The sequence below is a fragment of the Aspergillus heteromorphus genome (genome assembly GCF_003184545.1).
Source record: "Aspergillus heteromorphus CBS 117.55 chromosome Unknown BO70scaffold_39, whole genome shotgun sequence".
Lineage (NCBI taxonomy): Eukaryota > Fungi > Ascomycota > Eurotiomycetes > Eurotiales > Aspergillaceae > Aspergillus > Aspergillus heteromorphus.
Window position 1 is genome coordinate 205084 of NW_020290444.1, and position 26541 is coordinate 231624.

Genomic DNA, 26541 nt, shown 5'->3' on the forward strand with positions numbered 1-26541 from the left:
ATGGGTGTGATATCGAGACCCTATTCAGACGACTATTTCAGTGGGGACCATCTTTTCTGCCCAAACACTCTCACAGTTGACTACCGGCAAAGGCAATCAATCCCCCCCAGACTACCTCGGATCTGACAGAAGGTTGATCATGAAAGACGGGCCCCTGTGGTTGGCTTTGGGTCAGGGGTGAAGTAGCCGTTGCCACCAGCGCAGGGGATACAAACCTAAGTACTCAACACAACCCAACAATCCTCTGGTTCGAGGAAGGTTCTACATGCATTCTTCCAGAGCCACCGCCAGAACACTCTGGACCTCACGTAGCCTTTCCTGCCATATGCCAAATGCGACCGTAGCGATATTGTCGCCGTGGTAGGCGAACCGAAGGAGAAACATTATGTGAGGGCATTCCAGCCCAGACAGGATGGCAAAAGCACCACGTGATTGTGTCCTCTTGAGGGATGTTCACTCTCATATAGGCAATGACCTGCATCGATTTGGTCTCGACAAGTCTGTCTTCCTCTCGCTCAACCCAGTCGCTGCCCTGAATAGATGATCCACGCGGAAAAAGCGACGTGCCAGACTTGGAAAAGTGGAGAATTCCGTTGCCAGTCGGCTACTTGACACCAACCAGACACCAACCAGACACTAACTAAACACCAACCAGGTTAATGGCAATGATGATTCTACCCCGCAGGAGACAGATATCAATTGCCGACGACGAGTTGGGATCTGAATTGGACGATCCCCCGCAAACCCTTCTACCGGCACCTGCGCCATGCCCTTCGCCAAACTCGCCTTCGACGACCTCCCCCTCGACAAGACGGGCCCACTGGGCAACGCCTGGGGCCTGTTTGGCCCGGACGACGAGTGTGGGATGCTGAATCTGTTGACGCTCGAGCGCACGAGTGCCGCGGCGCGGGAGATCCGCCGATGGAGGGCGCGTCTCCACCGACTGGCCGTTCGACCGCATCGCCACGCCGGCCGTTGGTCGCGCTGCCTTTGTCCAGGCCATCCTGACCCACGCCCCGGAGGCTGTCAATGATGAATCCTTGCAGTTCAACCCCCACAGCAGCTCCCAGTGGGACGGCCTGCGGCATTACGGGTACCAGGAACAGGCCCTCTACTTCAAGGGCCGGACCCTGGACGATCTGCTGACCACCAAGGGTAATGGGATTCACGGTGCGTGTTATTCCTCGGAGAAACTGGATAAGCGTTTCCTGATCATCCACAGCGTGGGTGGAAAAGGGTGGCATCGTGGGTGGCGGCGTCTTGCTGGACTATGCGGCCTGGGGGGCGGAGGCGAATGATGCCCCCATCCAGCCCTTCACCTCCCAGTCTATCCCAGTCTCGGTGTTGGAGCAGATTGCCACGACGCAAGGCACGGAGATGAGAACGGGTGGTATTCTGTTCCTCCGCACCGGCTGGGGATGACCACGATGCCCGCCATCGGCGTGGAATCCTCGCAGACGATGCTCGGTGGCCGGTGACATGCCCAGCTTCGAGGCCTGGCCGTGCCAGGACACCCGCTTCTGGCTGCATGAGTGGCTGCTGGCCGGCTGGGGGCTGCCCATCGGCGAGATGTTCAATCCCGAGCAGCTGAGCGAGGAGTGTCGAAACCGTTCTGCTTCAGCAGTGTGCCGTTGAAGGTGAGTCCTGCTGGAAAAGTGGAAGATCTGTTACTGACTATCCCTTCGTCGTAATCAGGTTCCGGGGGGAATTGCCAGCCCTCCCAATGGGGTGGCCATCTTCTAGTAGTAGTTTCTCGAACTGAGTAAGGGGAGTCCTTGTGTGACTGTGTTCTGCAATCCTGTACATATCTGTCAGACAACCAAGGGACTGTCATATCGTGGTAAATATACATAAAAGTGCTAGTGGCTGTGATATGCCGTAAAAAAAAAAAAAAAAAAATCAAAACAAAACAGAGAGGCTATGCAACGGATTGGAGATGGACCGTTCTGAGATGGTAAATCCAGAATCGAGAATGACATCCTGGCTAGAACTATGAAAATTCGATTCATTCTGCCCCAGGGGTGAATCAAACCACCTCAACATATCCATTCACTCGACCTACTGTGGAACCCCCCGAGAAAGAATCGACACACGTATATCCCCTCATGGATCCCACGCCCCCTTCGCCCGCTGCCCAGTCAACAGCTCCGCCTCTTCCCCGTCCCGGACGAGAAAGATATCCTCATGACGCACCCCAAACCGATCAACCAGGTACACGCCCGGCTCGGAAGTGAAGGTCATCCCGGCCTTGAGGGGGGTGCCGTGGTTGCCTTTGTTCAGGTAGGGGCTCTCATGCGCTGGTGGCTGTCAGCATGATCTGTATCTTACTGGGATTTCCTGTGACTCATCTTTGATGCCGATCCCGTGGCCCACGCGGTGGATGAACGCATCGCCGTATCCGGCTTCGGTGATGACATTGCGCGCTGCGATGTCGATGCTGGCGGCGCTCGAGTCGACCTGGAATCGTGTGATGGATTGCGTCTGGGCTTCGCAGACGGTATCCCAGACCTGAGTTATCAATGCACCCTCTTTTTGCTTCCTGGAAACGAACATACCTCCAGCGTCTCGCGCAAATGCGCGGGCACAGCATCCGGAGGCGGCTGCTCGAGAAACGGCGGGAAGAAGCTGCGGCAGATGTCGGACGAGTACCCGATGAGGTGGGCTCTGTTGATATTACTACTTAATTCTGCTTGGGATAAATATCATCAGAGTCCACTCACCACACATCAATCAGCACGAACGTCTCCGGCTCGAGCACCTTCGAGCCATTGGTCCCGCCGTGCGGATTGGCAGCGTTCTCGTCTAGACGCTGTCAGCTGTTACGATCCACCATTCCACCAGGAACAATGCACCCCCCCTAAGACTGAGTCCCTATCTCAAGCACGCCTCCCGTAAGATGAGCCAGTTGAACATACCAAACAAGACAATATCAAAGAAGGGCTCCATCCCCGCCGACCGGAGGGTATTATCCAACACCGTGGCGATCTCATTCTCCGTCAATCCGGGGTACAGACCTAACATATACGCATTCGTCAGGATTAATGCTGGAATATAAAGGGGTGAAACCTACCTCCCAGACCTCCCATTCGAGTTGACTGACGATCGCAAAGTACTTGAACGTGTACCCAGGCTCGACCACAAAGGCGTCCGCCCCATCGGCGAGCAGAGCCCGCGCGAGACGGTTGCGACGCTCCTCAAATGCATCAACGGAGATGGGCGCAGCTGTGTTGAGAAAATAGTATCCCGTCTCGTGGAGGTTTCGAATGGAGCATTGCTCGACTTCCTCGTACTGCGGTATTGCAGCTGGATACGGGTGGCGGAGGGGATCAAAGCTCTGCGGGCTGTTAATATAAACTCATAAACTCCGCGAGGAGACTGGTCTGGACAGCCCGAAGTCAACCTGCCTGCAACAGGGTGTAAATGCCGAGGCAGAGAGCAATCGCACTCCCGTACTGCCAGGCAGACCGCGAGGGATTCCGAGGCCGCGTCGGCTGCACCACAGGCGAATAGGCTTGTTTCTCAGACATGGTGTTGCGACGGACGAGAGAACCGTCCATCGGCCAACACCGTCGTTTTTATTGTGAGCGCGGGCTCTTTTCCGTCTGAGAGATCCGAGCGCTTGTAGAAGCTGACGAGGGCTTGAGAGGGGAAGAAAGAAAGGAACACAAAGCCTTTTCCCGTCGGCTGCAGGCTTATCAACGTGGCCGCGGCTGGTCGATGCCCCTCCTCGGACAGATGGAGAGCTTACGCCTCGTCCCAAATAGGCTGTCCTGTCCGAGGCTTATCAACAATGATCGTCAGTACCTGCCGGATAGACAGGATAGACAGGATCGGCCGACGGGCAGCGATACGGACAGGCCATATAACCATGATGGGGTTGCCTGTTCGGCGATTGAAAGCTGACACTGCTCAGCATGGCTATCGAGATCACAGACACAGATGGGGAGGATAGATCGCCTCTGGACGAGAAAAAGGAGGTCCGCATAGCCGCTCACGATGCTGTGGATGATGCGGCATTCATCGAGGGCTCGTCCCGTCCGAAATCCTCCCTCCAAACTGTCCGTTCTGCTGATGGTCGTCTTCTCAGGCCTCGCCATCGGCTCTGATGGCTTCAACTCCTCCATCATCGGCAATCTCGAGCTTGCTCAAGAGGAATCTGTCAGTATCATCAGTCTCATCTCAATCTCCCAACCATGCCTACCATCGCCAGAACATGGAGTCTTGCCAGAGCCGCCAACAAGCCCGCGGAATCGTCCTTCGGACTGCACGGGGAGGGCGGCGGGTCCGTCTTCAAGGATGACCGTCAACTCGATGACCCTCGACACTTCGCCCCGAGGGGGGGTATCGCTGTGAGATGCGGTCGATGGTCGTCGCAAATGCGAATGGGAATGGGACGGCCTCGCCCGGATCGTCGGTTCAGGACTCGCCGTATCCCACCCGACGGTCGACGGGGACGCTCGAAATGCCCAGTCGGCTCAAGGCACAGCGGAGCCAAAACTTCTACGATAAGGCGGTTGGCACCGTTAAGGGTAAGCTTCTCCGGTCCCCGATCGCGATGAGGAACGGAGAGTCAACCAGGCATCAGGGTATCCGGAGTCACGGCCACTGCCTAGGCCTGTTTACCAGACCGGTTCGACCATCACCAACTTCTTCTCTTTCGCCTCAACCTCAGTCATGGCTCATTCGAGACGACACTTTGACACAACCAGGATGGGCTGATGTGGGCGACGGCTGAGACACAGGCTTGAGCAGGATGAAGTTGGGTTCAAAGCTATGAGTCGGGAGATGCCATGTATTCATGTTTAGGATCCCATGAATAATTGGTCACTGTAACTTTGGATATTTTCGCTACCTCCGTAGAGATGACACAGTGAGTCCTGTCACGAATACGTGGAGGGGTGGAGCAAGGAACTAAGGAGAGGAATGGTTGGTGGTTAGGCCATGCCAGCTATGCTACATACATGAAGACAGGATAACATGACCACAACGGCTGCAGGGCTGCAGCTGGCTGGCTCCCAGAACACCAATCGTAGGACAAAGGAGTCCTCGTGACAGCTAAAGCTCATGTGCCACACCAATCCCTATTCTCTCGGTATGCTGGTCGCACTCGGAGGTGCCGTGGTGACACTCGGCTTTTTATTGATTGAGAATCTGGGTACTGTCCGGACTTCCTGGGAAGTTCTGAGCTAGGAGTTGTCGTTTTGCCTCGGGTGCTTTCCATCAGTACTAGCGACTATCTTGTTGAAACTTATGTCTTACTATGACACGAATAGGATTATACGTGGCCAGGCAGCTCAAGTCTCATTTCCATACGAGACGAAACAGTAGACGCAACACCGGTAGAATTCTGATAATATTCGCTTCTTGTCATGAATGATCCCTCTCATTAACACAGTACCAGTCCCAGTACCGTATGACAATTCCATCTATCTAAACGGCACCGGAATAGGCAGCACAACAGGGGTATCACTCCGCGCACTCGTCCGAACGAGATGCTCGAACGACGGCGCACCCTCCACGCGCGCGTTAAACGGGGCAAAATCCCAGAGATACCCCAGAGTGCGCAAGATCGACGAGGCCGAGTACGAGACTATCTTCCCCTGCGCATCCCTCCCTTTCTGCTCCACGTACCCCTTACCAACCCACGGGGAGATCAACAGGGTGGGAATCCGGCCCCCTAGGCGGTTGAACTCGAAGGTATATCTCTCCCCACTCGGGGTTCTGGTCGTGTAGGTCCGATTGTCGGGTCGGAGGGCCAGCGGGGGAGGGACGTGGTCGTGGAAGCCACCCGTCTCATCGAAGCTGAGGATAAAGAGGGTGTCGTTCCATTGCGGACCGGCGCGCAGGGCGTCGTACACGCTCTTGATGAGTCGCTCGCCGTCGGAGATCAGCCCGCTCGGGTGCATCGAGTTGGTGCCGACGCCGCAGCAGGACGGGTTGATGTAGGTGAATTCCGGCAGGGAGCCCGCGGCGGCGTCGCTGTAGAAGTTCTTCAGCGGCCGGATCTTGTTCGTGTTGTTGGTGTTGTACGTCCAGTTGAAGAACCCGGCATCTGGACCGGTGCCTCCCGCAGTGTCGTAGTAGTTGATCCATGAGTGCCCCGTCTCCGTCAGCTGCTGGAAGATGGACCGCTGGGGGAAGGCATGCTTGAGAAAGGCCATGTCGTTGCTGCCGTGGCCATAGGATGTGCCTGACACCAGCGCGGCCCGATTGGGATCGGTGGGCTGCGTCTGTCAGTTATCTTCCGGTGCAGTGGTCGGGCTCACGCACCCCCGGAATGTCCGAGTGCCAGTGGTTGAAGACGACAAAGTTCTGCACCAGCGTGGTCAGGACGGGCACCTGCTGCTCGGTGTAGTAGTTCATGACCTGCGTGGACAGCTCCGTGCGGTTGGCGGCGGCGCTATACAGGCGGAGCTGCTCGTGGACGAACCCCTGCTGGCTCGGGGTCAGCTGGCCCCCGGCGATGCGGGCATTGTCCGGGGTGAAGGAGCCGTAGAACTGGAAGTTGTTGCCGTAGATGGCGTGGTCAGGGTCGTCCGTGATGGAGTCGTAGTCCCTGGAGGCGCTGCAGACGGTGCCCTCGGCCGGGTTGGTGAGGTTGTACGGGTTGCAGTACGGTCCGTTCTGGATGGGATTCTCCAGTCCCTTGAGGGTCTGCCCGCCGAGCAAATTGTCGACGGACCGGTTCTCCATCACCAGGACGACCACGTTCTTGATCTGGGTCTTGAGGTTCTGGATGGAGGCATCGGAATGGGCCTGGCGGGGGGTGGCCGGGATGGCAGCCGCTGCGGCCGTGAAGGCCAGCAGGCCGAGGAGAGCACTGGCCTGCATCGTCGTGTGGAGGCGGGGGGGGGGGCTCTTGTGAGAATACCATGTGCCTGGTTAGGGGACGTTGAAGGCCGCAATTCTTATAGCTGCCGCTCCTCCATTGCCCCGTGCCACGGTGCCTCTCCCCATCCCCGCCATCCGACAGGGGGGCTCATCTCCAATCCAAAAAGGACTCTTTCCAGTCGCACGCTCCAGGCCGGTTCTCACCACCAGGCCGCCCTCCTTGACGATCCGTCTCCAATGGGACGGATCTGCAGGGCCACGGGGATGGCGAGCTGTCCCACGAGATAAGGGCCGTCATCTGGATGGGCGGCCTAATACTGAGGGTGAACAGTCATGCTGGACCGCTCCGAGAGCCGGAGGGTTGCACGGGATGATCACTCTGTGCGACATCTCAAGAATGAGGGCCGCAATGCGGACGGGCAGGCCCGCCTGATGGTCTGTCGCATATGCTCTCCCAGGCTTCTGCACTGTGGCTGCGCTGCTATGTTGGTGTCGGTGGGTAGTTAGGGCAACTCCAGAGCGGGAGCACCTCAGGAGATCATCGGCCGCAGCACAGCAGACCCTGGCTCGGGTGCCAGCAAGAGGACCATTGTTGTTGCAGCTCTTGTCTCTCCTGGGATGTTGAATGTGTTCCCATCACAGTGAATGGAGATGGATGGGTGGGTCTCAGTATAGTACTATATCTTTGCCGCCCTTGCAAACACACAGGTTGCCAACACCACTGAATCGATAAATCTGTCCATACTCAGGTTCACATCAGACTCATGAATATCAAGTGCTGCCGCTTGACACCCACATATATAACACCCCCCCACACATAGAAAGGTGATACACATGGATACTATGCAGCATCATACATGCATAATAACACTTATGCTACTCACGTGGGGTCAGTTGTGTGCATTGCAAACATAGGCAGCAGGCAGCAAGGCAGCAAGGCAGCAAGGGTTGGCGGCAGCACCCGCCCCGCAGTGTTGCCCAAATCGGGCAAGCCGCCCAACCTTCCGGGACCATCCGACCGGTCGAGCCAATCATCCCATCCTCAAACCACACCACCTTCAAGGCCATGCCAGATGATCTCCGACCCGCCGTTCTTCTTCTGTAGATGATGATGATGATGATGATGATGGTACTACGGCGAAAGGGAATCAATGAAATTTGAACCTGTCTGTCTGCATTGCATCTCTGGTGGCGACAACCCCCCCGCGTACTCCTTTTGGGTGGATATTCGTAAACCCAAACATATATTCTCCAGCTTGCAATCTTCCTTCCAGGCCCTCAATCGCATTCCGGCTTCCGACCGTGGATAAAATGCGCATACACGTAGAGCTGCTTGCGATCGCCAAACTCCTGACGCACCTTCGCCATCAGCTCGCGACACTCTTTCTCCGGCCATCCCAACACCCGCAGGAACAACGCCAGGGTCAAGGGCTCGACCGAGTCGATGGCATGGGCCTGCATCCATTGGCCCAGCTGCTTCAGATTGCGGTCCTTGGGCCACATCCCGATGGGCACCTTCAGCACCTCCTCCTCCACCCACTCGAAGCCCGCCTTGACCATCTTGGCCTCCAGCTCCTGCACCACGTTCAGCGGCTTGCCGAACTCGGTCGACCCCTCCGTCAGCAGCCGCTGCCACCTCGCGATGCCGCAGTCGTCCGGCAGCGGGGGATCCTGCGCGTGGAACCAGACCCGGAACTCCTGGATCTCGTAGTAGCCCCCCGGCCGCAGGTGCTCCAGCGCCTGCGCGAACAGCCGGTCCCAGTCCTTGATCGCCCCGACCATGTTGCGCTGGTGGATGAAGTCGAACGCCTTGTCGCCGCTATACGGCCATTCATCCTCGACGTCGTCCACGAAGAAGTCGCAGTTGGAAGGGACCCTAGATGCCGTCAGCTGCGCGCGCGCTCCTGTGTCTGAGAGCCCGGGTGGGTTTTTACAGGTACGGCTGGATGGCACTCAGGTCGACGCCCACGACCCTGGCTTCGGGGAACTCCTCCGCCATGTCCATGGCCCAGATGCCCGTGCCCGTGCCGATGTCCAGGACGCGCTGCGGCGCCTCCGCCAGGGGCGCCATGTAGAGGTTGCCGCCCAGCATGAGGCGGAAGATGTGATGGAGCATGTCCAGGCGGCTCTGCTCCGTCTCGTCGTTGGGGAAGAGGTACTCGCCCTGGCGGTAGGAGTGGTAGCGGCGGCCATTCTCGTAGACGTAGTCGTTCAGGCTGGAGGCCAGGGAGGAGGTGAAGGACAGGGAATCTGGGTCGGGGCCGTCGTGGTCGTCCAGCTGCGGGTCCGCCTCGATATCCGAGCCCTCCAGAGGCACCGAGGGCCCGGTGCCCCCGTCGTCGCTAGCGGGGGCCGTCATGATTGATGTCGATGGATCTCGTGAAGGGGCGGGTTGCCGGGGAAGAAGGGGAGTCCGCGGAGGGAGCGACGGGGATAATCAGGATGCGGACGAGTGACGACCCTTCGGTGCCGGATGGTCCAGGCGGTCCGGACATCGGCTGTGGGATGCCCGACGGCCAGACTAGCAGCAACTAGAGCGATTTCGAGCAGCGGGGAATTCCATCCGAGCAATCAGACGGCCGAGGGCACGGCCGTCCCCGGCCTGTGTGATCCATCAACTCGAGTCATGCCCGGCGCTCCCCTCCCCGGCCAGACCCGATGGCCCCGGGCAAGAGCTCCCTTGTCCTGGCAAGACTGACTCAGGGCTCTGGGGATAGAAATGCCGTGCAGAACTGCCAGTCGGACGGTCTCCACCGCATCCCTGCCACGCTGTTGACACTTGACTGCCGGCACAGCCCTAATCGGGCCGCACCCCTGCGGCTGTCCGAGAAAAGGGGGCCATCCCAACGAGAATAGATATATTTCCCCTACGACGTCCGCGGATCTGCATTTCTATCCTCCCATCGTTCCCGCCGGCGAGGTCAGCCCCGGGTTTCCAGACGTATACCGGTGGCCGAATCGAGGTTGGCGGACGTGAGCTGACAGGCTGGAGATCAGGACGAAGCAAACCTTTATGCGTGGGAGATGTGATAAATGCGCCTGTACTATCGCTTCCCGGGTATCGATGAGGTCGATCATCGCCGTGGCAAGCAGATGAGTTCCGCATACAGCCCACGGCTTAGGTACATGGGTGGCAGTCGCTTCCGCCATGCCGTTGAATCGATGAACCGACTGCATACTGGCGAAAAAAAAAAATCAAATCTTCCTACGGGCTCGAACTGATAGGTCGGGTTACCACAGGGGCAGGCGTCCAGCCGAGGATACTGAATCGTTCATTGCGCCGATGACTGCGACTGGGCCGCTTAAGTAGAGTCACTCCCTTTGCAACTGGAGTTTCCCGACAATATCTTGCCATCCTGCTGCAAGAAAACATCGGACGCCCTATTTGTAGCTACCCCTTATTAACCGCAAACGGTCTGTTCTGACCCTGATACCACGATGGCTCGGGAAAACGGGCATCCACATCTGAAGAGCCACCGCCGAGCCGGCTTGTCGAAGGAGGTCAGTTTCTTTGCCGCCGTGAGGGGCTGGAAATCCCCCCTGAGTGGCAGTCTAGTGTGGAGGGAACGGTGAACACCCTCGACCGGGCCATCCCAGACTACTGCTCTTGCTCTTCGTATGCCTGATTGCCCGGGTCCAAGATGCCGGGGGCGCCTGCTTTGTGGGAGCGATGTGCCAGTGAATACTCTATATCCTTCCAGTGAGGGAAAGAAGTGAATGTTCAGGGCTCTGGGACATCTTTCTCCCTCATTTCTCCTCCTCTCCAATCCTCCATCTTTCCGCTCATTTGGTGTCAAATCTTTCCCATCTCTCTCTTACTTCGGCCACTTCACTCATGCCACCGCTTGTCTCCACCGGGGCGTCTCGACTCGAGCTCCACGACGACATGGCACCCCCCGAGGACCGCCCTGAGTGTGATCCCCCCGAGTCCGATCCTCCCTCACCCCCGGGACCGCGATACAACCACTACTACAGCGTGCGCGACCCGACCAGCGCCGAGTGGCAGGCCGCCTGGCCGCGCCTCGTCCTCGACCTTCGGAACTTTTTCGAGGCAATCCTCTCTTTTTGGCTGCCACAGCGTCCCATCATCGGCGACGAGGGCATCTTCGTGGACTGGCGCGGCGACAGCGCCCGCGACAACCTCGAGATCACCCGCACCGGACCGACGAGTCTTCGGGTGGTCTGCATGTCGCGGCGCGATATGGACATGGCCGTGTCATGCATTCTGTTGCGTGCCGTCACGCTGGCTCCGGCCGAGTTCCAGCTCAGGTGGGTGTCCCCACTCAGACTGGCAAGGCCGGAAAGGCGCGACTGATGCCAAAATAGATCCGATGGCCCCTGGGATGGCGAGCACTGGCTCCGAGCACGATTCATGTCCCGACGGCAATGGCCAGACGAGGTTGGCGACGACTGCCCCTGGGCGCAGTACGAAGAGGCCGTGCATAGCGAGTAGCCGGGATGGCAAGTGGCGACAATGGAGGATGGCAGAAGGCGTTGGCATTGGTAGGGAGATGACCGGAGGGATGTCTCCAAGGGCCACCATGAATCAGAAATGGGACGGGATGGGCTTTCCTCAACTGGAAGAGTTATGTGCAACCATACTAGAGTGGTTGATGGATTCCATACTCCTCCTAGACTTTGCTCCTGGCTGGATGATGTGTTTAACCTCTCATTCCATCCACCGCTGAAGGTATCTCGCCCTATTTCTCCCCCCGAAACGTCACAAACACCGAACTGGTCACCCCTGGCGACAGAGTAGAAAACCCTCTCCTCTCCTCTTCATTCCTCATTCTCCATTCTTCTACAACCACCATGTCCTCTCCGCAATCACCTTGGACAGGCGATGGACAAACCACCCCTGACCCCCCTCCCCTCAGCCAGCACATTTTCCTTTTTTAAAGTTGGCGGGGCCTGGCTACGACGCTTCGGTGGACCCGCGATGCTGCATTGGGTTTGGCATCCCCGGTTTTCTTTCGACCGTCTCCAATCAGCCCCCTGAGTGCCGCCGCTGACGACTCCTCCCGACCCGAGCCTGGAGACTATCTAGAGACCATCACTGCTAGGACCCGCGACTCGTGAATTGCACGGATCTGCTCGATCTGCTGGATCTGACTCCTGTCACACCCGTGGTTCACGCCATGAGTGTTAAACCATCGCCACTGGAGTAAACAGGGGTCTCGACAAACCACCTACTTCTGGCATTCAACAATGAGGCCCAGGTTTATCGCCCGCCATCCACAGCTTGCTACCCCCGAGGCCCGCCAATCCGCCTGGGGATGGCCGCGCCAGGCCAAATACGCCAACGTCGTCTCGTTTGAGATCTCGGACCCCATCCCATATGTCGTATCACCGGGGAACAACTCCTGGTGGGCGAGAATCTGTTCCCGGATCGCCCGCACCTTCCGCCGCTCCAGAAACAAATCCGTCGACGAGCAGCCGCACGCACACGAGGCGTGGATCCCCGAGGTCCTGCGCAGTGCCTGGGTCGTCGGGGCCGTCTTGATCCTCAATATCGTGCTGACCCTCATCGCCCTGGGCCTGAGCTACTCCCGAACTGTCAATCGCGGCGCGTTTCTGTCCACGGAATTGTACGCCGGAAACTGCACCCGTGCCACTGACTGGGCCACCGGGTTTCACATCGTCATCAACCTCTTGTCCAGCGCGCTGTTCGAGTCCGGGGGCTACGCGATGCAATGTCTGACCGCACCCTGCCGGACCGAGGTGGATCAGGCGCACCGTCGCCGCCGCTGGCTCGATATCGGCGTCATGAGCGTCCGCAACTTCCGCGTCATGAGTGTCCGGCGAAAGTTGCTGTGGCTCGTTCTGCTGGGAACCTCCCTCCCAATCCACATGATGTGCGGAACCCCGACGGGAGACCCGTGTTTCCCTGTGGCATGCTAACCAGTCGGTAGATACAACTCGGCCATCTTCTCCTCCAGCTCATCCTTGGACTACGGGATGATCATCGTCCCAGACGACCTGACGCCTCAGGAATCTCTCGTCTCCGCGCTGGGCGCCGAGGCATTCCTCGCGGCCGTCGGCAGCTCGCCCGAGGTGATCCAGGCCGAGCTGTTTAACGGAACCTTCGGCAATGTCAGCAACGCCAAGTGCCTCGAGCAGTACAACGTGGAGTATAACACGCGCATGGGGACGCTTGTCTTCCTGGCGGAACGGCTGTACTTCCCAAACAACACCAACAGCCTCACCGCGCGGCTGCACGGGTACACCGCCGTCTACGACTATGTTGAGAACGTGGGCAAGGTCTCGGCGGCACGGCAGATCCGGACGGGCAATTGGACCGCGGAGGGGATGCCGTGGACGGGGGATGTGAGTGAATGGGGAGACACCTACGATGCATCGGGCTCGAACTGATAGGTCGGGTTACCATCACCCGCTGCATGACCAAGACGGTCCCCCAGCACTGTCGCTTGTTGTTCAGTCCCCCGATCGCGCTGGCGGTGGTGGCACTGAACCTGATCAAGGTGGTCTGCATTTACTGGACCGCCCGGACACGCCGCACGGAGATCTTCCTGCGGGTCGGCGATGCCCTCGCCTCCTTCCTGGCGTATACCGATCCTGCCACCGCCGGTCAGGGCCTGCTGTCGCGGGCCGACATGGCACAGGGCCCGCATCAGTGGCAGCCGGAGCCGCGAAGGAACCGACTCTTCCGCCGACGAGGGCGAGCAACCCCCCCGGGGGAGTCCTCGGAGAACCGACGCATGTTGACGCCTCCGCTTCGGACGCGCGATATCCCTCCGAGGAAGCGATGGTTCCAGGCCGCGAGTGTGACGCGATGGGTGTCCTCGGTACTCTGGTGAGTCTCTCCTTTCGCCCGTGGTGCTGACGAGGCCATCCCCTGACTGACTCAGGTTTCTCCTCTGTATTTTCTTGACCGGCTTCATTTACTGGAACGTGCAATACGATGATGACTGGTCGTTGACCGAGGAGTGGCAGCTGGGATTCGGCCAGGCCAACGACAAGACGAACCTGCAGTTCCCCTCTGGGGGTGTCGGACTGCTCCTGGCGCTGCTGTTCAGCAACATCCCGCAGCTCTTCCTCTCCGTGCTGAATTGGCTGTGCGGCAGTGTCCTGTCGTGCATGCTGGTCACCGCCGAATACAACGACTATGCGGTCGAACGCAAGCCGTTGCGAGTGTCGTGGCCGCGAGGGGAGCAGCGCACGTCCTATTTCCTCTCGGTGCCCTATCGCTACGGCGTGCCCCTGTTCATCGTGGGGGTGGTCTTCCACTGGCTGCTGTCGGAGAGCTTGTTTTATGTCAATATCCTCGAGTACGATATCCTTGGGGAGCTCGTGACGAGTACGGCCATCCACGGCCTAGGCTTCTCCCCTATCCCGATTTTCGTCTGTCTCCTGCTCCAGGGGGTTGTGTTCGTCGTGTTCGTCGGGCTCGGGGCGAGGAGGTTCCGTGCGCCCATGCCGCTGGCGGCCCATTGCAGCGTCGCGCTGAGTGCCGCCTGTCACCCACCCGCGGACGATCTCGACGCGGGTCGGAGGGCCGTGATGTGGGGGGAGGTGACGGGGGAGGACGAGCGGATCGAGGGATATTCCCATTGCACCTTTACGTCACACGAGGTCACTCGGCCCTCCGAGACTCGATTCTACCGCTGATGCGGACAACACGATCTGGACAGCCACTCAGTTTAGACACGCAAGCAATATATCGGAGGGATGTGCAGACCCCTCCCGGAACCAAGGTGCAGCGCGAGAAAGGAGATCGCGACCATGTCCTAGTCATCAGGCGAAGGAAGCCTACCGACTATAAAAGTGTCGAGATACCAGCCGGGGTGCGATGATGATGATGATAATGATACAGATTTTGACACATCACCGTCATCTATCGCATCCAACGGATATGGGAAAGAGTCTCTCCCTGTGCTCCAGCGGTCCTCACCATGGCCGCACCCAACCTCGATTCTACCGAATAATGAAAGGAATATCTTTTTGATATGACGGATCTACCAGGGATACGCGCGAGTGGCGATAGAAATAATGTACAATGAAACGACCCCTACAAATTCAACTGGAACCGGGGACTGGTCCGGATCCGCGCCCCATACCGACTGTAGAACACGGGGAAGAAGCAGAACACCAGCGCAATGAAGGCCAGCAGCGAATTGCCCCAGCCGAGCCCCAGCGAGCGGTACATCGAGGGACCTGCCAGCGGGAGAAAGCACCCGACCAGGGAGCGGGTGACGGCGTTGGCGGCCGTCACGGAGGCGGCGTAGCGGAGGTAGGAGTCGACCAGGTAGGTGTTGATGCATAGCTGCGATGTGAGAGGTGTTAGAAGCCGCTTTCACGCGTGGGTAGTGGAAGGTAAAAGAACGTACGAAGATGACCATCAGCCCGCAGCCGAAGATGCCGGTGCCGATGATGGGCATGATCCAATGCAGATGCTTGTCGGCGGACCAGCCGTACCAGAACAGCCCGATCGGCAGCAGCCACGAGCCGTACAGACAGGGAATCAGACGAGATTCCGGCACGAAGCAGCCGCGCGCCGTGTGTTTCGCGGCTATATCGTTAGCCACCCAGCCCGTCACCTGCAGCCCCACGATGCATCCCAGCCCGAAACCGAGGTAGGCCAGTCCGCACATCTCCTGCCGCCAGCCATAGACGCTCTCGAAGATCGAGGTGATGGTGGTGAACATCAGATACAGCTCGCCGTAGGAGGTGGCTCCGAACAGGGTCATCAGCAGCACGATGGGGGAGAGGAAGAGGAGCTTGAACGGGCGCACCCCCGCGAGCTGGAAGATCTGCTGCTGGGTCAGGCCGCGGTCCAGCTTCGATCGGTACTGCGGGTTGCCTGTCTCCTTGCGCAGCCGGGCGGCCTTGCGTTCCAGTAGGACGGGGGTGTATGTCTCGCGGTAGCAGAGCATCGTCACGGCCAGCATGACGCCGGTCTGCATGAACAGTCAGCGCAAGCTCCCTAAAAGGAACTGGGTGGAGTATGGACTGGACCCTGCCACGGTCGTGAACACCGTGGAGGGATGGGATGGGGACACTCACTGCCATGGCGATGATCCAGAACACCCAGCGCCAGCCGATGTTGGCGCAGACAAACGCACCCGCGATGGGGCCGATGACGGGCCCGAGGATGGGCCCCATGGCCCAGATGGCCATGACGCCGGCGCGCTTCTCCTTGGGGATCAGGTCGACGACAGTCCCGGACCCCAGGGCCATGGGGCAGCTGCCAGCCATGCCGGCCAGGAATCGGAACACAAAGAGCTGCGGCAGGGTGTGGGCCAGCGCGCAGGCGACGGTGAAGATCAGGAACAGGAAGTTGCAGATGTGGTACAGCTGACAGCGGCCGTAGATCTCGGACAGCGGCGCGATGATCAGCGGGCCCACCACGTATCCCAGCAGGAAGATCGAGACGACGAAGGAGCCCAGCGTGGTGTTGGAGGTGTGGAACTCGGCCAGGACGTCGGCCTCACCGGGGGCGAACATGGAGGATGACAGGGGGGTGAGGAGACTGTTGAAGCCCATGCCGGCCAGCTGGCGCACCTTCTTCCGCAGGGGCCACTTCATCGGGTAGTTGGGGTCGTCCGGGCCATCCCAGTCCACCAGGAAGGGATCGGACGGGGCCTCCTTCTGCTGCACCGTGACGGCGGCAGCCTCCAGGTCATTGCCGCTCGTCTTGGGCTCTTTCTCCATACTCATCGTGGGGATGGAGTCTTGGCTTGTCGGGGTGGTGCTGGTGGGCCGATGCCCGGGGTCGAGGGGGTTTTAAAGCCGACCCCGATCAGGAGGGGGATGCCATGCACTTGATCTCTTCCCGTGCACAGTGTCTTATGCCGGAGTTTGTCCGTCGCCATTGGCCGAACCATGGGGCCTGGGTGGGCCGGTTCCTGGTGGTTCCGGCCCACTTTGCTAGCCGAGGATGTCTGGAATCAGGATGGACGCCGGATGGAATCTCGCAATAATAATCCAGATCATGATCAAGCAGAAAACCAGGCCAAGTTAGGGTCCGGCTCGGAAGGAGCCGATCCCAGGAACCGCATAAATCCTGATACTGTGCATAATAGCAGAGTGGATACAGGGGTTTGTGAAACAAATGGGTCATCGAGGGCAGGGCTAGGGCTGGCCGCTTCCCGCCGAACATGATATATATCATATTGCGTCGACCGAAACTGCGGGGAAATATCAACCGACAGTTAACGAGGTTTGCCAAAGAAGTACATTCTCCGGTCCCATAGGATATGTATATATAGGGTCAGCCTGCGAGAAAAGCATATACCTAAAAATGATCGACCGTCTTCATGAAACGGCTAGAGAGAGCTCCCACAACCTGGATCTGGGTGAGTAACGATGGGTCCGAAAAGGTCCGAAGAGGCAGAGCTCGCAGCAACGGTCCATATCTCCAAGGAGAGTATCTAGTGGCCACGGTGCACCGAAGGACCACGGTTTGGAACAATGGAAATCCACAGGACGAGGACATAAATGTTGTTTATGATTTCGGTACAGAATCTACATGCAAAGCTGCTCCACCAGGGAGGGGTTGCGTTGCCAACCAGGGTGTCGCTACAGGGGAACAAAACCATGCTTGCCGGTTCCTGCCATACTACCATATTATCGGGCACACGTTGGGGCATTATATCAGGACGATGGCCGATCAAGCTTCTTATATTACTCTGCGAATTCCCTGACTTCACGAAGTTATAAAATATCACCCGGGCTAAGCCGCATGTCCTCCTACTCCGAAGCGTGCGGCGTCCGGTCGAGAAGATATCATGATATAGGTCCGCGGACAACCCTGATTCCCCGGGGCCCTCCCCCCATACCTGCTGGCAAAGCCCTGACTTGAACCGTTGTCCGGTATATCTCCGTCAGGCATGATATCCCTCCTAACCGTGCCCTGCACCCAGGCCCTGGCCGCGTCGGGGGAGCAAGGCTTCTGGGGCTACTAATAAACAAGACGTCCATCGCGACGTCAAAGTCCCCATTCCCATCCGCATGTCCGTGCTCAGACCTTGCCCTCGCGCACCCAGGCCGTGGTCACCTCCTCCCACCGGGCGATGCGCACGCCGCGGGTGTGCAGGCGCTGCTCGACCTGGCGCTCGATCTCGACCGCCGTGGCCCCGTCCGCGTCGTAGGTCGAATGGGCGCCCGCCAGGACGGTGACGCGGAAGCCGGCGGCCAGGGCGCCCTTGCAGGTGGCCTCCACGCAGCGCTCGCTCTGCAGCCCGACCGCGATTATCTCCGTGACGCCCGCGGCGCGGAGGCGAGCGGCCAACCCGGGGTTCGATTTGAAGGTGTTTCCTGTGGCCAGCGGATCGAGTCAGTAGGGGGGACGGACCCAGAGATGGCAGGCCAGGAGTCATCACGGACCGGTATTCTTAGCCACCAGGATCTCCTCGCCGACCTCCGGACGCGGAGTGAAGACGAGCTCCCACGCCTCTGAGCCCTTCAGCATCGTCGCATCGTCACCGGACTCCTCGTGCTGGACGAAGACGATGAGGCAGGGGGACCGCTGGTCCTGCGCGAGATGCGCGTCGATGACCGATCGGGCGGCCTGGAGGATGCCCTCGGTCGCAGCGGTCACCCGGGCGGCATGCGGCACGCGGGTCTTGGGGTCGGTCGCGAGCTCGTTTTGGATGTCGATGACGAAGAGGGCCTTGCGGGATGCCATGGTAGCGATGGGGTTGCACAGGGTCAAATGGGGTGGATGAAGGGAGAGAGGGAGGGGGGTATGGAGGGGAGGAAGGGCGCGGATTCTTGTATCGTCCCACCCCGGCTGGACCGTTGGAGAAGAGGAAGGAGCTACTCCAGGAAGGAGCTAGTGTGTGCGCTGACGAGCGGAGAGCAGAGAGTCGGTCAGATGGAAGGCGACTAGTGCTGACGAGGGATGAGGGCCAGATGCATCTAGGGCAGGAGAACGAAGGGAGAGGAGAGGGGGGGTGTCGGAGATCGGAGTTGGTTGGAGGGTCGGGCAGCAATTGGGGGGGGATCGACATGGGATGGATGGATGTGACAGTGACACAGCTGTTCGTCAGACTCTCACATGGACAGGGCTCGGACTGGGGGCATCGAACAGGTCGGTCGCCATCCTTGCTACTTTCATCACGGCGACAGGCGTTTCTCCGTGCGTGCCTCGAATGGGGGATTGACGCGTCCCCACGTGGGCGTGACAGCAGAGGTGATTGCTACGAACGGTCTGGAAGGAGGAAAGGCGGACGTGCAGAAGTCAACGCCACGGGAGCATGATGATGATGATGATGGTGGTGGTGATGGTATATAAAATAGGGTCTGATCATGCGTATGCGCAAGGGGGACGCGATGCGCCCTCGGACTACCGGGGGAATGATGCCATGTCCGAGTCCGAGTCGGACGAAAGTGAGGCACCCACACCCCATCCCTTCTGTTGACAGACTGCTCCCAGATGGACCTACACATCGACCTCGGTCGCCCGCACGTTGACCGGATCCTCCCCCGGCTTGCCCTGCTCGTCCCCCCGCAGCCCCTGCTGGTCCTCCCCCGGAAACCGCCCGATGATGCCGCGCGCCGTGTCGCGCTTCTCGAGATAGGCGATCACCCCGACCAGTGGCAGGGTCAGCGCGCCCGTCACCAGGCTGGCGATGTACCCCTTGCGGAAGTGGGGGGCGTCGGTGGCGGGGTAGAAGATCAGGGGCCACCAGGTGACAAAGGCGAAGTCGAACGAGTTCATGAAGCCCGTGGTGATGGCGCGCAGCTGGAAGTCGTGGCTCGTCACGTCGGCCATCCACGAGTACCAGACGGCCTGCGGGGCGAAGGTGGTGCCCAGCAGGTAGAAGGCGACGAAGTAGCCCGCGTCGGTGGCCGGGCTGGACACCAGGATGGCCGACCCCACGACGAAGGTCAACCCGATGGCCACCGACACCTCCCAGCGCGACTGCCGCCGGTCGGAGATGATGGCGTACCCGATGGTGCCGACGATGGCGGTGGCGTAGATGCCCGTGGGGTAGTTGTTCTGTTGGATGGTGGTGTACCCGCGCGAGGCCATCCAGTAGGCCATGACGTTGTTCTGCAGCATCTGGATGGAGAGGGAGTACACTGTACTGACCGGATCAGCCGGGGGGGGGGGAAGGGGGGGGGAGTAATTAGGGTTCATGGGGAAGGCCTACGCATGAAGATGAACGGCAGGAGCCAGAACTGCCAGCTGAGCAGCACGCGACGGAACACCGTGCGGTCCCAGGCCTGCTTGCGGACCGCCCCGAGGCGGGCGATGGCGTGGTCCTTCTGCTCGTCGGTGAGATACCAGGCGGCGCGATGGGCGGGCAGGTCGGGGATGAACACCCAGCCTGGGAGAAGTCAGTCAGTCAGTCAGTCAGTCTCGTCGAGCCGTTCGCATCACCAAGAAAGTCTCACCGAAGAGTGCCACCGGGACCGTCATGACCGACACGATGATGAAGATCCATTTCCAGGCGGGCATCCCCCCCTTCCCCGCGAGGGTCGCCAGCAGCCCGGCCTGGATCCAGCTGCCCGCCATGGTGCCCAGCTGGCCAAAGACGCAGAAGACGGCGGCGCGCATACCCAGCTCGGACTTCTTGTACCAGGAGCCAAGAATGAACTGGGCGCCCACACTGCGTCGGTCAGCGGGGGATTCCCGATATTGTGCAACCACACGAAAAAGGGGCCGTACTAGGCGATGGCGGAGAAGCCGCCCTCGAGGGCGTTGAGCAGGATGACCTGCCAGGCGTGGGACATGCGGTAGGTGATGAGGGTCAGGACGCTCCAGGTGACGTTGGCGGCGACGAAGACGTACTTGGGGCGGGCGACGGTGAGCAGGCTGGTGCCGGGCATCTGGCAGACGGCGTAGACCACCAGGTAGGCGGTGTTCATGTAGTTGTAGTCCTTGCCCTCGAAGCCCAGGGCCTCCTTCATGCCGCTGATGTAGGCGGACGAGTAGCTGGCGCGGGTGACGCCGAACAGGAACCAGATGAGCGAGAAGTAGGGCAGGAGGGTGCAGTCCAGCTTGGCCAGCAGGGCGCGATCGGGGGGGTCGGGGCCCCAGAGGCCGATGGCCAGCCGGGTGCGGGTCGAGGGCATCGGATCGTCTCGTCTTTTGCACGGCAGTCGATCACGACGGGATTGTCAGCGAGGAGGGGTGGAGGGGTTGGGGGTTGGGGGTTGGTTCTTTATAGGAGGAGGAGCAGGAGGCGGCCACACGCCATCCAGGCGGCACGAAGAATTTCTTCGAGTCTGTCTGACCGATAACTAATGGCGAGAGATGCGGTGCGGATGATGGGATCGGGGATCGGTCGCTGATAAGGGCGTCTCAGTCTGCAAGTCGCTGCAAGTCGCTGCAAGGGGGTTTATTACCTCCCATCACCTGTCTGTCCCCTTGGCTTCCAGTCCCTCCGCGGGTTGCAAAAAATGCCCGGGGAATGTACGGAGGAAAGGAGGAAAGGAAATACACCGAAAGTTGAAAGATGACCAGTTGACGGCAGGCGAGGGCAATTCACGGTTGAAGTGGATTCTCAGGGGTGTAGGGGCTTCCGGACGCTTGACCTGTACACGGCCTATGACCGTTGCAGAAGGTCTCTAATAAGAGAAATAATCCTTCTTAAAGTTGTGATATTAATAATATCAGTACTTGAGGATTTCTAATTCTAGCTAGTGATTACTGACAGACTCTTTTTATAAGATATTAAAATATATACTTAGTCAAAGATAGAATAATCATGTTCCACTCTTGGTAAGCCGGAGATGGAACAATCATGTTCCACTCGTAGTAACACATATCACCCTCCCAGACAGCCAGGCTCTTCCCCTGCAGGCAGCTTCGTCAACAACAGGCTAACAGCAGCAGAATGGCCGGCAACGATGCATCGTCCGCCGCCCTGCCCTACCAGGAGCCCTCCATCGCCACCCTCCTCAACCTGTCCGGCTTCCTGCTGGCCCTCAACCTCGCCCGCGTCGCCCTCGACCGCCTGCTGTCCTGCGGCCTGATCGGCCAGGTGCTGCTGGGCGTGCTCTGGGGCACGCCCGGCGCCCGCTGGCTGGACCGCAACACCGAATCCGTCATCCAGCAGCTGGGATACCTCGGCCTCATCCTGCTGGTCTACGAAGGTCGGTCCCCGCCGGTCTCACCTCTTTCCCCGCGCGTCCACTGACCGAGTGACAGGTGGTTTGTCCACTGCTGTCCGATCCATCCGGGCCAACGGGCTGCTGTCGCTGGCCGTCGCCCTCACCGGCATCGGGACCCCGATGGGCCTGTCCTTCGTGCTGAAAGCCCTCACGGCGGCCAGCTCCCGGCAGGCCTTCGCCGCGGGGGCCGCCCTCAGCGCGACCAGCCTGGGCACGACCTTCACCATCCTGTCCACCACCGGCCTCGTCGCCACCCGCCTGGGGAGCGTCACCACCACCGCCGCCGTGCTCGACGACGTGATTGGCCTCGTCATGGTCCAGATCATCACCAACCTGGGCGGGGAGGGCTCTCGCATCCGCGTGGGGACGGTCCTGCGACCGATCGGGGTGTCCGTCGCCTTCGTCCTGGGCCTCTTTCTCCTCGCGGCCGGCTGCCTCAGGCCCGTCCTCGCCCGGGTGCTGGCGATAAAGGACAAAGTCCCGTCCTCTCTGAAAACCCAGCAATGGGCATTTCTAGCCCAGACCCTCTGCCTCGTGGGGATCGTGGCTGGCGCCTCCTATGCCGGCGCCTCGAGCCTCTTCGCCGCCTATCTGGCCGGTCTGTTGGTGTCCTGGGTGGACGGGTGCGTGGCAGAGGATCAACAATCACAGCATGGGGCTCGGACCGTCTCTGAAGCAGAACCAGAAGAACCCGGACCCTCGGATCGAGGTAGTTCGGGAGGCAGCACGGACTCCCACGAGGAAGAACCCCCGAAAACCCGTCCAGCATTGGAGACGAGGAGACACCCACCGGGGAGAGGGTGTACGAGCAGTATTACCGGGAGCCCGTCAACCGCATTCTGCTTCCTTTGTTCTTCGTGAGTGCCCCCACCCCGTTGTGCCAATTCTCACACTGACGGGATGGATCTGCAGGCATCGATCGGCTTCTCCATCCCCGTCACCGAGATGTTCCAGTGGGAGGTGGTCTGGCGCGGCATCGTGTATGCCCTGCTGATGGCCCTGGGCAAGATGATTACGGGGCTGTGGCTGGTCCGACTGTCACTGGGCCCGGGGTTGAAGGTGGTGGGGACTTTGACCCGGCCATTTGCCCTCGTTCGTCTGCGGTGCATGTCCAAAGCAACAGACTGTGGGAAACAGGAGGAACCACCAAAGTCATCTGAAAGTCAACATGCCGCTCCTGACGCCGCCACCGGAAGTTCAGCGAGCACCACGGGCATCACAGAGACCACTACCAACGGGGAAGCTTCGCGGCGCACCCTTGGTCGGGAAGAACCGAAGAACGAATCCCCACAGCCATCCACCGCGACCCCAACCCTGTCCCTCCCCCCCAAGCCTCAGACCCTCTACCCACCCTGCATCCTCGGCCTGGCGATGGTGGCGCGCGGGGAGGTGGGCTACCTGATCGCCTCACTGGCGCAGAGCCAGGGCCTGTTCGCGCGGGACGAGTCTGGCGACACGTCCCACGTCTACCTGATTATCATCTGGGCCATCTCCCTCTGCACCCTCGTCGGTCCCGTCGCCGTGGGCACGCTGGTCCGACGGGTCAGGACGCTACAGCAGGCGCGGGCAGACTCCGGCGTGGACCCGCTGGGGGCGTGGGGGATCTGAAATGCCCCCGGGTTATTACTCTGGATCTACAAAGCTCGCCCGGGGATGTATTGGAGACGTCTCATCATATTCCGCCCCGAGAACCCTCATAGGGGCGCTGAGAACGCCGCTGGGCGATTGTGAAATACCAGGGCAAGGGTTGATCTCAGCGGGCTACCCGAAATGTCTCATCAGATGTCGGAGATCATAATCCCCCCCCCCCGGGGCGATTGAAGCGCTGGTCGATCTCTCACGTCGTATGCCAGAGACCCTGGACGAACGGGGAGATATGCAGCACGTCGTGCACCCACCAGCGGGATTCCACCGCCAGCTGTCCGTTGACGTCGAACTCGGGCCGGGCGATGAATCCGGTGGCCAGACCGGCCTCGTCCACGACCCAGTAGCGCAGACGGCGGGCCAGGAACAGAAAATGGGTCATGGGCTGGCTGGTTTGCGTCACTCGCTCTTTCGCCGCGAGGCAATAGCCCCCCGGGGGGGAGGGTCCGGGAGGGGTGCCCGCGACTGATAGCCCGAGCCCGGGGTTACCATGTGGCGATATCGGGGCAGACGGGTCATGTCAGCCGGCATCGCCACCACCACCATCACGGCGAGTAATAAGACAACCTTCTGTATGTGATCACACATGGGGTCGTCACTGGGATGGTCATGCATAACCCAGTGGAGCGGTGGGGGCCTTTGTGGCGCAATGTAAATCAGGCGGCTGCCCTGACTTCGCGGTGGATCCCGTTAGGGTAAGAATATATATAATCAGATACCATTGATCAAAAACCGCATTTCAAACCCCCCCGCGCACTGGATGTTGACTCAGATCGTGCATGATACGCTACGTTTCTTTCTTCATAAGGTAGAAGTTTATCACACTGGCTTCAATTCTCACCGATCCCGCGCAGATGGGTATCGAAGGCCTTCTGCGGCCCAATCCAGGAACTACATGGTCATGACCTGTTCAGACTCCACCTCAACGCGTGTGGATCACCGTCTTCAGCATGTCTGCCAGCTTCCCCCTCGGCGACACCTCGTCCAGGCCCACCAGCATGCTGACCACTCCATCGGGCCGCATCAGCATCACCGCTCCGTCCGCCATCTCAATGCCATACAAATCGTACGTGGATCTCGGCGCGATGAATGTTTTCATCTCCGCTTCCCGCTTGACACAATCGGGCAACGACCGCCAGTCCAGGTCATTTGTCGGGACATCGGTGGCCGTGTCCGTGGCCCCCGCAGCGTGGACAGTTGCTGGCAGGATGGTGACCCCTACGAGCACGCCCGCGACAAAAGCGGGAATGACCTCCTCGTAGAGCGACGCCAACGCCGTCGCGGAGCGTCCGTCCGTCCGGAGCAGATCCGTGCTGGCAAACAGCACCACCTTCCAGCGACCGTCGGGGATCAGCTCATCGTGCAGATCCCCGGCCAGGCCGTCCGCGAAGCGCTGGAGGGCCGCGTGCGACAGGCGAGTCCCCGGGCGGGCGGTCCAGGGGCCCTTGGCCGGATGGGTGAGATAGCCGGCCTCATACTGGATGCCCTGGCCGCTGGCAAAGCCGGTGATGCACCGCAGCAGTTCCGTCCGCCCCTGCGAGTAGTTGTCCGGCCGGTCCGCGTGTTTCACATCGTACTCGTAGCGGAACCAGCGCTCGTCCATGTCGAGCAGCTGCTCGGCCACCGCGCGGCGCTCGCTCCCGTAGCTGTCCAGGAGGCAGCGGGCGCGGGGGCTGAGACCGCGGAGGACATGCGCCAGCTTCCAGGCGAGATTGTACGAGTCGGCGATGCTGACGTTCATGCCCTGGCCCACCTTGGGGCTGTGGGTGTGGCAGGCGTCCCCGACCAGAAAGACGCGCGGCAGACCAGAGGCATCGGGGCAGGCAAAGCGCGAGGCGATGCGGCGCCCGACCTCGTAGGTGCTGACCCATTCGATCTGGGTGCCCGGCTTCATCTGCATGCGGTAGGGGGCGAGGATCTGCGCCATGCGGGCCAGAATGCCTTCCGGCGTCACTCGTACCGCGGCCCCCCCGGCCCCCGTCGGATGGTCCTCGTCCAGGTCGTTCATATTCACGTAGAAGCGGCACAGCCAGCCGCCATCGACGTTGCGCTCGCGGGGGAAATGCAGGACACTGCCGTGGCTGGTGTGGATGTTGCCCAGCCGGCGGATATCGGGGTAGTCGGTGTCGGGGACAAAGTCGATGACCCCCCAGGCCGAGGCGCTGGAGTTGCCCAGCATCTCGATGCCCACGCTCCGCCGCACCGTCGAGTGCGCCCCGTCCGCCCCGACGAGGAACCGACAGCGGACGGCCCGGTCGAGGCCGGACGCGTCGCGGAGCGTCACCCGCACGGGCCGCGCGGGATCCTCCTCGTGCACCTGGACATCGACCACCTGGGTCCCACGCTCCAGGGCCGACGGCGCATACCGGAATAGCTCGCGTGCCAGCAGCCGCTCGATCTGGCCCTGGGGGCAGGAGGCCAGATGCGGCACGCGGCTGGAGGGCATATGCAGCCCGGTGCTGTACCGGGCCGTGCGGGCAATGCCGGCGGACCCCGGCCCCTCCGCCCAGGCCACCGACTCGGCCACCTCCAGCCCAATCGCCATGACCTCCTCATAGATCCCCAACTCCTTGAAGGTCTCCAGGGTGCGCGACGCCAGTCCGTCCGCCCGGCCGCAGGGGAGCGGGCTGGGGCGGGGGTCGACGCAGCGGATGGCATGGGGGTCGCGCAGCCCCTGCCGGGCCAGCAGCAGGGCGAGGACCAACCCGGCGGGTCCGGCCTGGCGGGCGAACCGGTTAACCGCTGTCCGAGGGAGTGGCAAGGGCGGGAGGGACACTTACCCCGGCGATGACGACCTCGTAGCTCTCCTCCTCGGACGACGGCGCAGGGGGATGGGGGTGGGGGTGGGGGTTGCGATCCGGCAAGGGCGTGGCCAGGGCACGCTCATAAAGGCGGCCCAGCGCGACTTCGCGGCTCATGGTGAGCGGAGTGCTGGTCCCCGACATCGTGATGGGTCGGTGGGAGCAGTCGTGGGTGGTAGTG

The 26541-nt window shown here is 60.4% G+C and overlaps 12 protein-coding genes across 12 annotated transcripts; 5 read left to right on the forward strand and 7 right to left on the reverse strand.

The window, feature by feature from the left end:
* Positions 1-766: 766 nt before the first annotated feature.
* Positions 767-1743, forward strand: BO70DRAFT_390430 (uncharacterized protein; the record flags this gene model as incomplete). The annotated part of the gene is made up of 5 exons (XM_025546152.1): positions 767-896; positions 928-1170; positions 1223-1397; positions 1458-1623; positions 1696-1743. 5 exons carry the CDS (start codon positions 767-769, stop codon positions 1741-1743), a joined length of 762 nt encoding a protein of 253 aa, XP_025395150.1.
* Positions 1744-2103: 360 nt separating this feature from the next.
* On the reverse strand, positions 2104-3527 carry BO70DRAFT_400516 (Creatinase/aminopeptidase; the record flags this gene model as incomplete). The annotated part of the gene is made up of 7 exons (XM_025546928.1): positions 2104-2289; positions 2329-2508; positions 2556-2664; positions 2742-2802; positions 2916-3014; positions 3067-3303; positions 3401-3527. 7 exons carry the CDS (start codon positions 3525-3527, stop codon positions 2104-2106), a joined length of 999 nt encoding a protein of 332 aa, XP_025395151.1.
* Positions 3528-3914: 387 nt separating this feature from the next.
* On the forward strand, positions 3915-4613 carry BO70DRAFT_400517 (uncharacterized protein; the record flags this gene model as incomplete). Its single annotated transcript, XM_025546929.1, has 5 exons — positions 3915-4058; positions 4088-4158; positions 4211-4349; positions 4421-4529; positions 4579-4613. The coding sequence occupies 5 exons, from the start codon at positions 3915-3917 to the stop codon at positions 4611-4613; spliced, it is 498 nt and encodes a 165-aa protein (XP_025395152.1).
* A 736-nt stretch (positions 4614-5349) lies between these two features.
* Positions 5350-6831, reverse strand: BO70DRAFT_432886 (phosphoesterase superfamily protein; the record flags this gene model as incomplete). The annotated part of the gene is made up of 2 exons (XM_025548365.1): positions 5350-6224; positions 6271-6831. The coding sequence occupies 2 exons, from the start codon at positions 6829-6831 to the stop codon at positions 5427-5429; spliced, it is 1359 nt and encodes a 452-aa protein (XP_025395153.1). The 3' UTR covers positions 5350-5426.
* Positions 6832-8034: 1203 nt separating this feature from the next.
* On the reverse strand, positions 8035-9190 carry BO70DRAFT_390432 (class I SAM-dependent methyltransferase; the record flags this gene model as incomplete). Its single annotated transcript, XM_025546153.1, has 2 exons — positions 8035-8707; positions 8766-9190. The coding sequence occupies 2 exons, from the start codon at positions 9188-9190 to the stop codon at positions 8110-8112; spliced, it is 1023 nt and encodes a 340-aa protein (XP_025395154.1). The 3' UTR covers positions 8035-8109.
* Positions 9191-10717: 1527 nt separating this feature from the next.
* On the forward strand, positions 10718-11284 carry BO70DRAFT_356276 (uncharacterized protein; the record flags this gene model as incomplete). The annotated part of the gene is made up of 2 exons (XM_025541929.1): positions 10718-11100; positions 11158-11284. 2 exons carry the CDS (start codon positions 10718-10720, stop codon positions 11282-11284), a joined length of 510 nt encoding a protein of 169 aa, XP_025395155.1.
* Positions 11285-12039: 755 nt separating this feature from the next.
* BO70DRAFT_374505 (uncharacterized protein) lies at positions 12040-14460 on the forward strand (the record flags this gene model as incomplete). The annotated part of the gene is made up of 5 exons (XM_025544970.1): positions 12040-12143; positions 12246-12686; positions 12744-13162; positions 13207-13645; positions 13701-14460. The coding sequence occupies 5 exons, from the start codon at positions 12040-12042 to the stop codon at positions 14458-14460; spliced, it is 2163 nt and encodes a 720-aa protein (XP_025395156.1).
* A 350-nt stretch (positions 14461-14810) lies between these two features.
* BO70DRAFT_366219 (MFS transporter) lies at positions 14811-16538 on the reverse strand. Its single transcript, XM_025544283.1, has 3 exons — positions 15856-16538; positions 15180-15749; positions 14811-15115 (listed from the first exon to the last, which is right to left on the reverse strand). Exons 1-3 carry the CDS (start codon positions 16507-16509, stop codon positions 14861-14863), a joined length of 1479 nt encoding a protein of 492 aa, XP_025395157.1. The 5' UTR covers positions 16510-16538; the 3' UTR covers positions 14811-14860.
* An 870-nt stretch (positions 16539-17408) lies between these two features.
* On the reverse strand, positions 17409-18697 carry BO70DRAFT_366221 (Isochorismatase hydrolase). The gene is made up of 2 exons (XM_025544284.1): positions 18178-18697; positions 17409-18108 (listed from the first exon to the last, which is right to left on the reverse strand). The coding sequence occupies exons 1-2, from the start codon at positions 18476-18478 to the stop codon at positions 17813-17815; spliced, it is 597 nt and encodes a 198-aa protein (XP_025395158.1). The 5' UTR covers positions 18479-18697; the 3' UTR covers positions 17409-17812.
* Positions 18698-19093: 396 nt separating this feature from the next.
* BO70DRAFT_390435 (MFS general substrate transporter) lies at positions 19094-20912 on the reverse strand. Its single transcript, XM_025546154.1, has 4 exons — positions 20468-20912; positions 20194-20408; positions 19950-20126; positions 19094-19878 (listed from the first exon to the last, which is right to left on the reverse strand). Exons 1-4 carry the CDS (start codon positions 20872-20874, stop codon positions 19235-19237), a joined length of 1443 nt encoding a protein of 480 aa, XP_025395159.1. The 5' UTR covers positions 20875-20912; the 3' UTR covers positions 19094-19234.
* A 726-nt stretch (positions 20913-21638) lies between these two features.
* BO70DRAFT_345248 (cation:proton antiporter) lies at positions 21639-23718 on the forward strand (the record flags this gene model as incomplete). The annotated part of the gene is made up of 4 exons (XM_025541493.1): positions 21639-21897; positions 21953-22627; positions 22657-22772; positions 22828-23718. 4 exons carry the CDS (start codon positions 21639-21641, stop codon positions 23521-23523), a joined length of 1746 nt encoding a protein of 581 aa, XP_025395160.1. The 3' UTR covers positions 23524-23718.
* A 763-nt stretch (positions 23719-24481) lies between these two features.
* On the reverse strand, positions 24482-26477 carry BO70DRAFT_345250 (uncharacterized protein; the record flags this gene model as incomplete). Its single annotated transcript, XM_025541494.1, has 2 exons — positions 24482-26278; positions 26340-26477. The coding sequence occupies 2 exons, from the start codon at positions 26475-26477 to the stop codon at positions 24482-24484; spliced, it is 1935 nt and encodes a 644-aa protein (XP_025395161.1).
* Positions 26478-26541: the final 64 nt, after the last annotated feature.

Excerpts from the sequence above, each read along its gene's own strand:
- BO70DRAFT_390435 (XM_025546154.1), bottom strand. The coding sequence starts at position 20,874 with ATGCCCTCGACCCGCACCCGGCTGGCCATCGGCCTCTGGGGCCCCGAC. Across the intron at positions 20,127-20,193 it reads GGTCCCGGTGGCACTCTTCG|GCTGGGTGTTCATCCCCGAC; the intron begins GTGAGACTTTCT and ends GACTTCTCCCAG. Across the intron at positions 19,879-19,949 it reads CCTGCCGTTCATCTTCATGC|TGTACTCCCTCTCCATCCAG; the intron begins GTAGGCCTTCCC and ends CGGTCAGTACAG.
- BO70DRAFT_366221 (XM_025544284.1), bottom strand. The coding sequence starts at position 18,478 with ATGGCATCCCGCAAGGCCCTCTTCGTCATCGACATCCAAAACGAGCTC. Across the intron at positions 18,109-18,177 it reads CCTGGTGGCTAAGAATACCG|GAAACACCTTCAAATCGAAC; the intron begins GTCCGTGATGAC and ends CGCTGGCCACAG.
- BO70DRAFT_366219 (XM_025544283.1), bottom strand. The coding sequence starts at position 16,509 with ATGAGTATGGAGAAAGAGCCCAAGACGAGCGGCAATGACCTGGAGGCT. Across the intron at positions 15,750-15,855 it reads TCTGGATCATCGCCATGGCA|ACCGGCGTCATGCTGGCCGT; the intron begins GTGAGTGTCCCC and ends CTGTTCATGCAG. Across the intron at positions 15,116-15,179 it reads GCGGGCTGATGGTCATCTTC|CTATGCATCAACACCTACCT; the intron begins GTACGTTCTTTT and ends CTCACATCGCAG.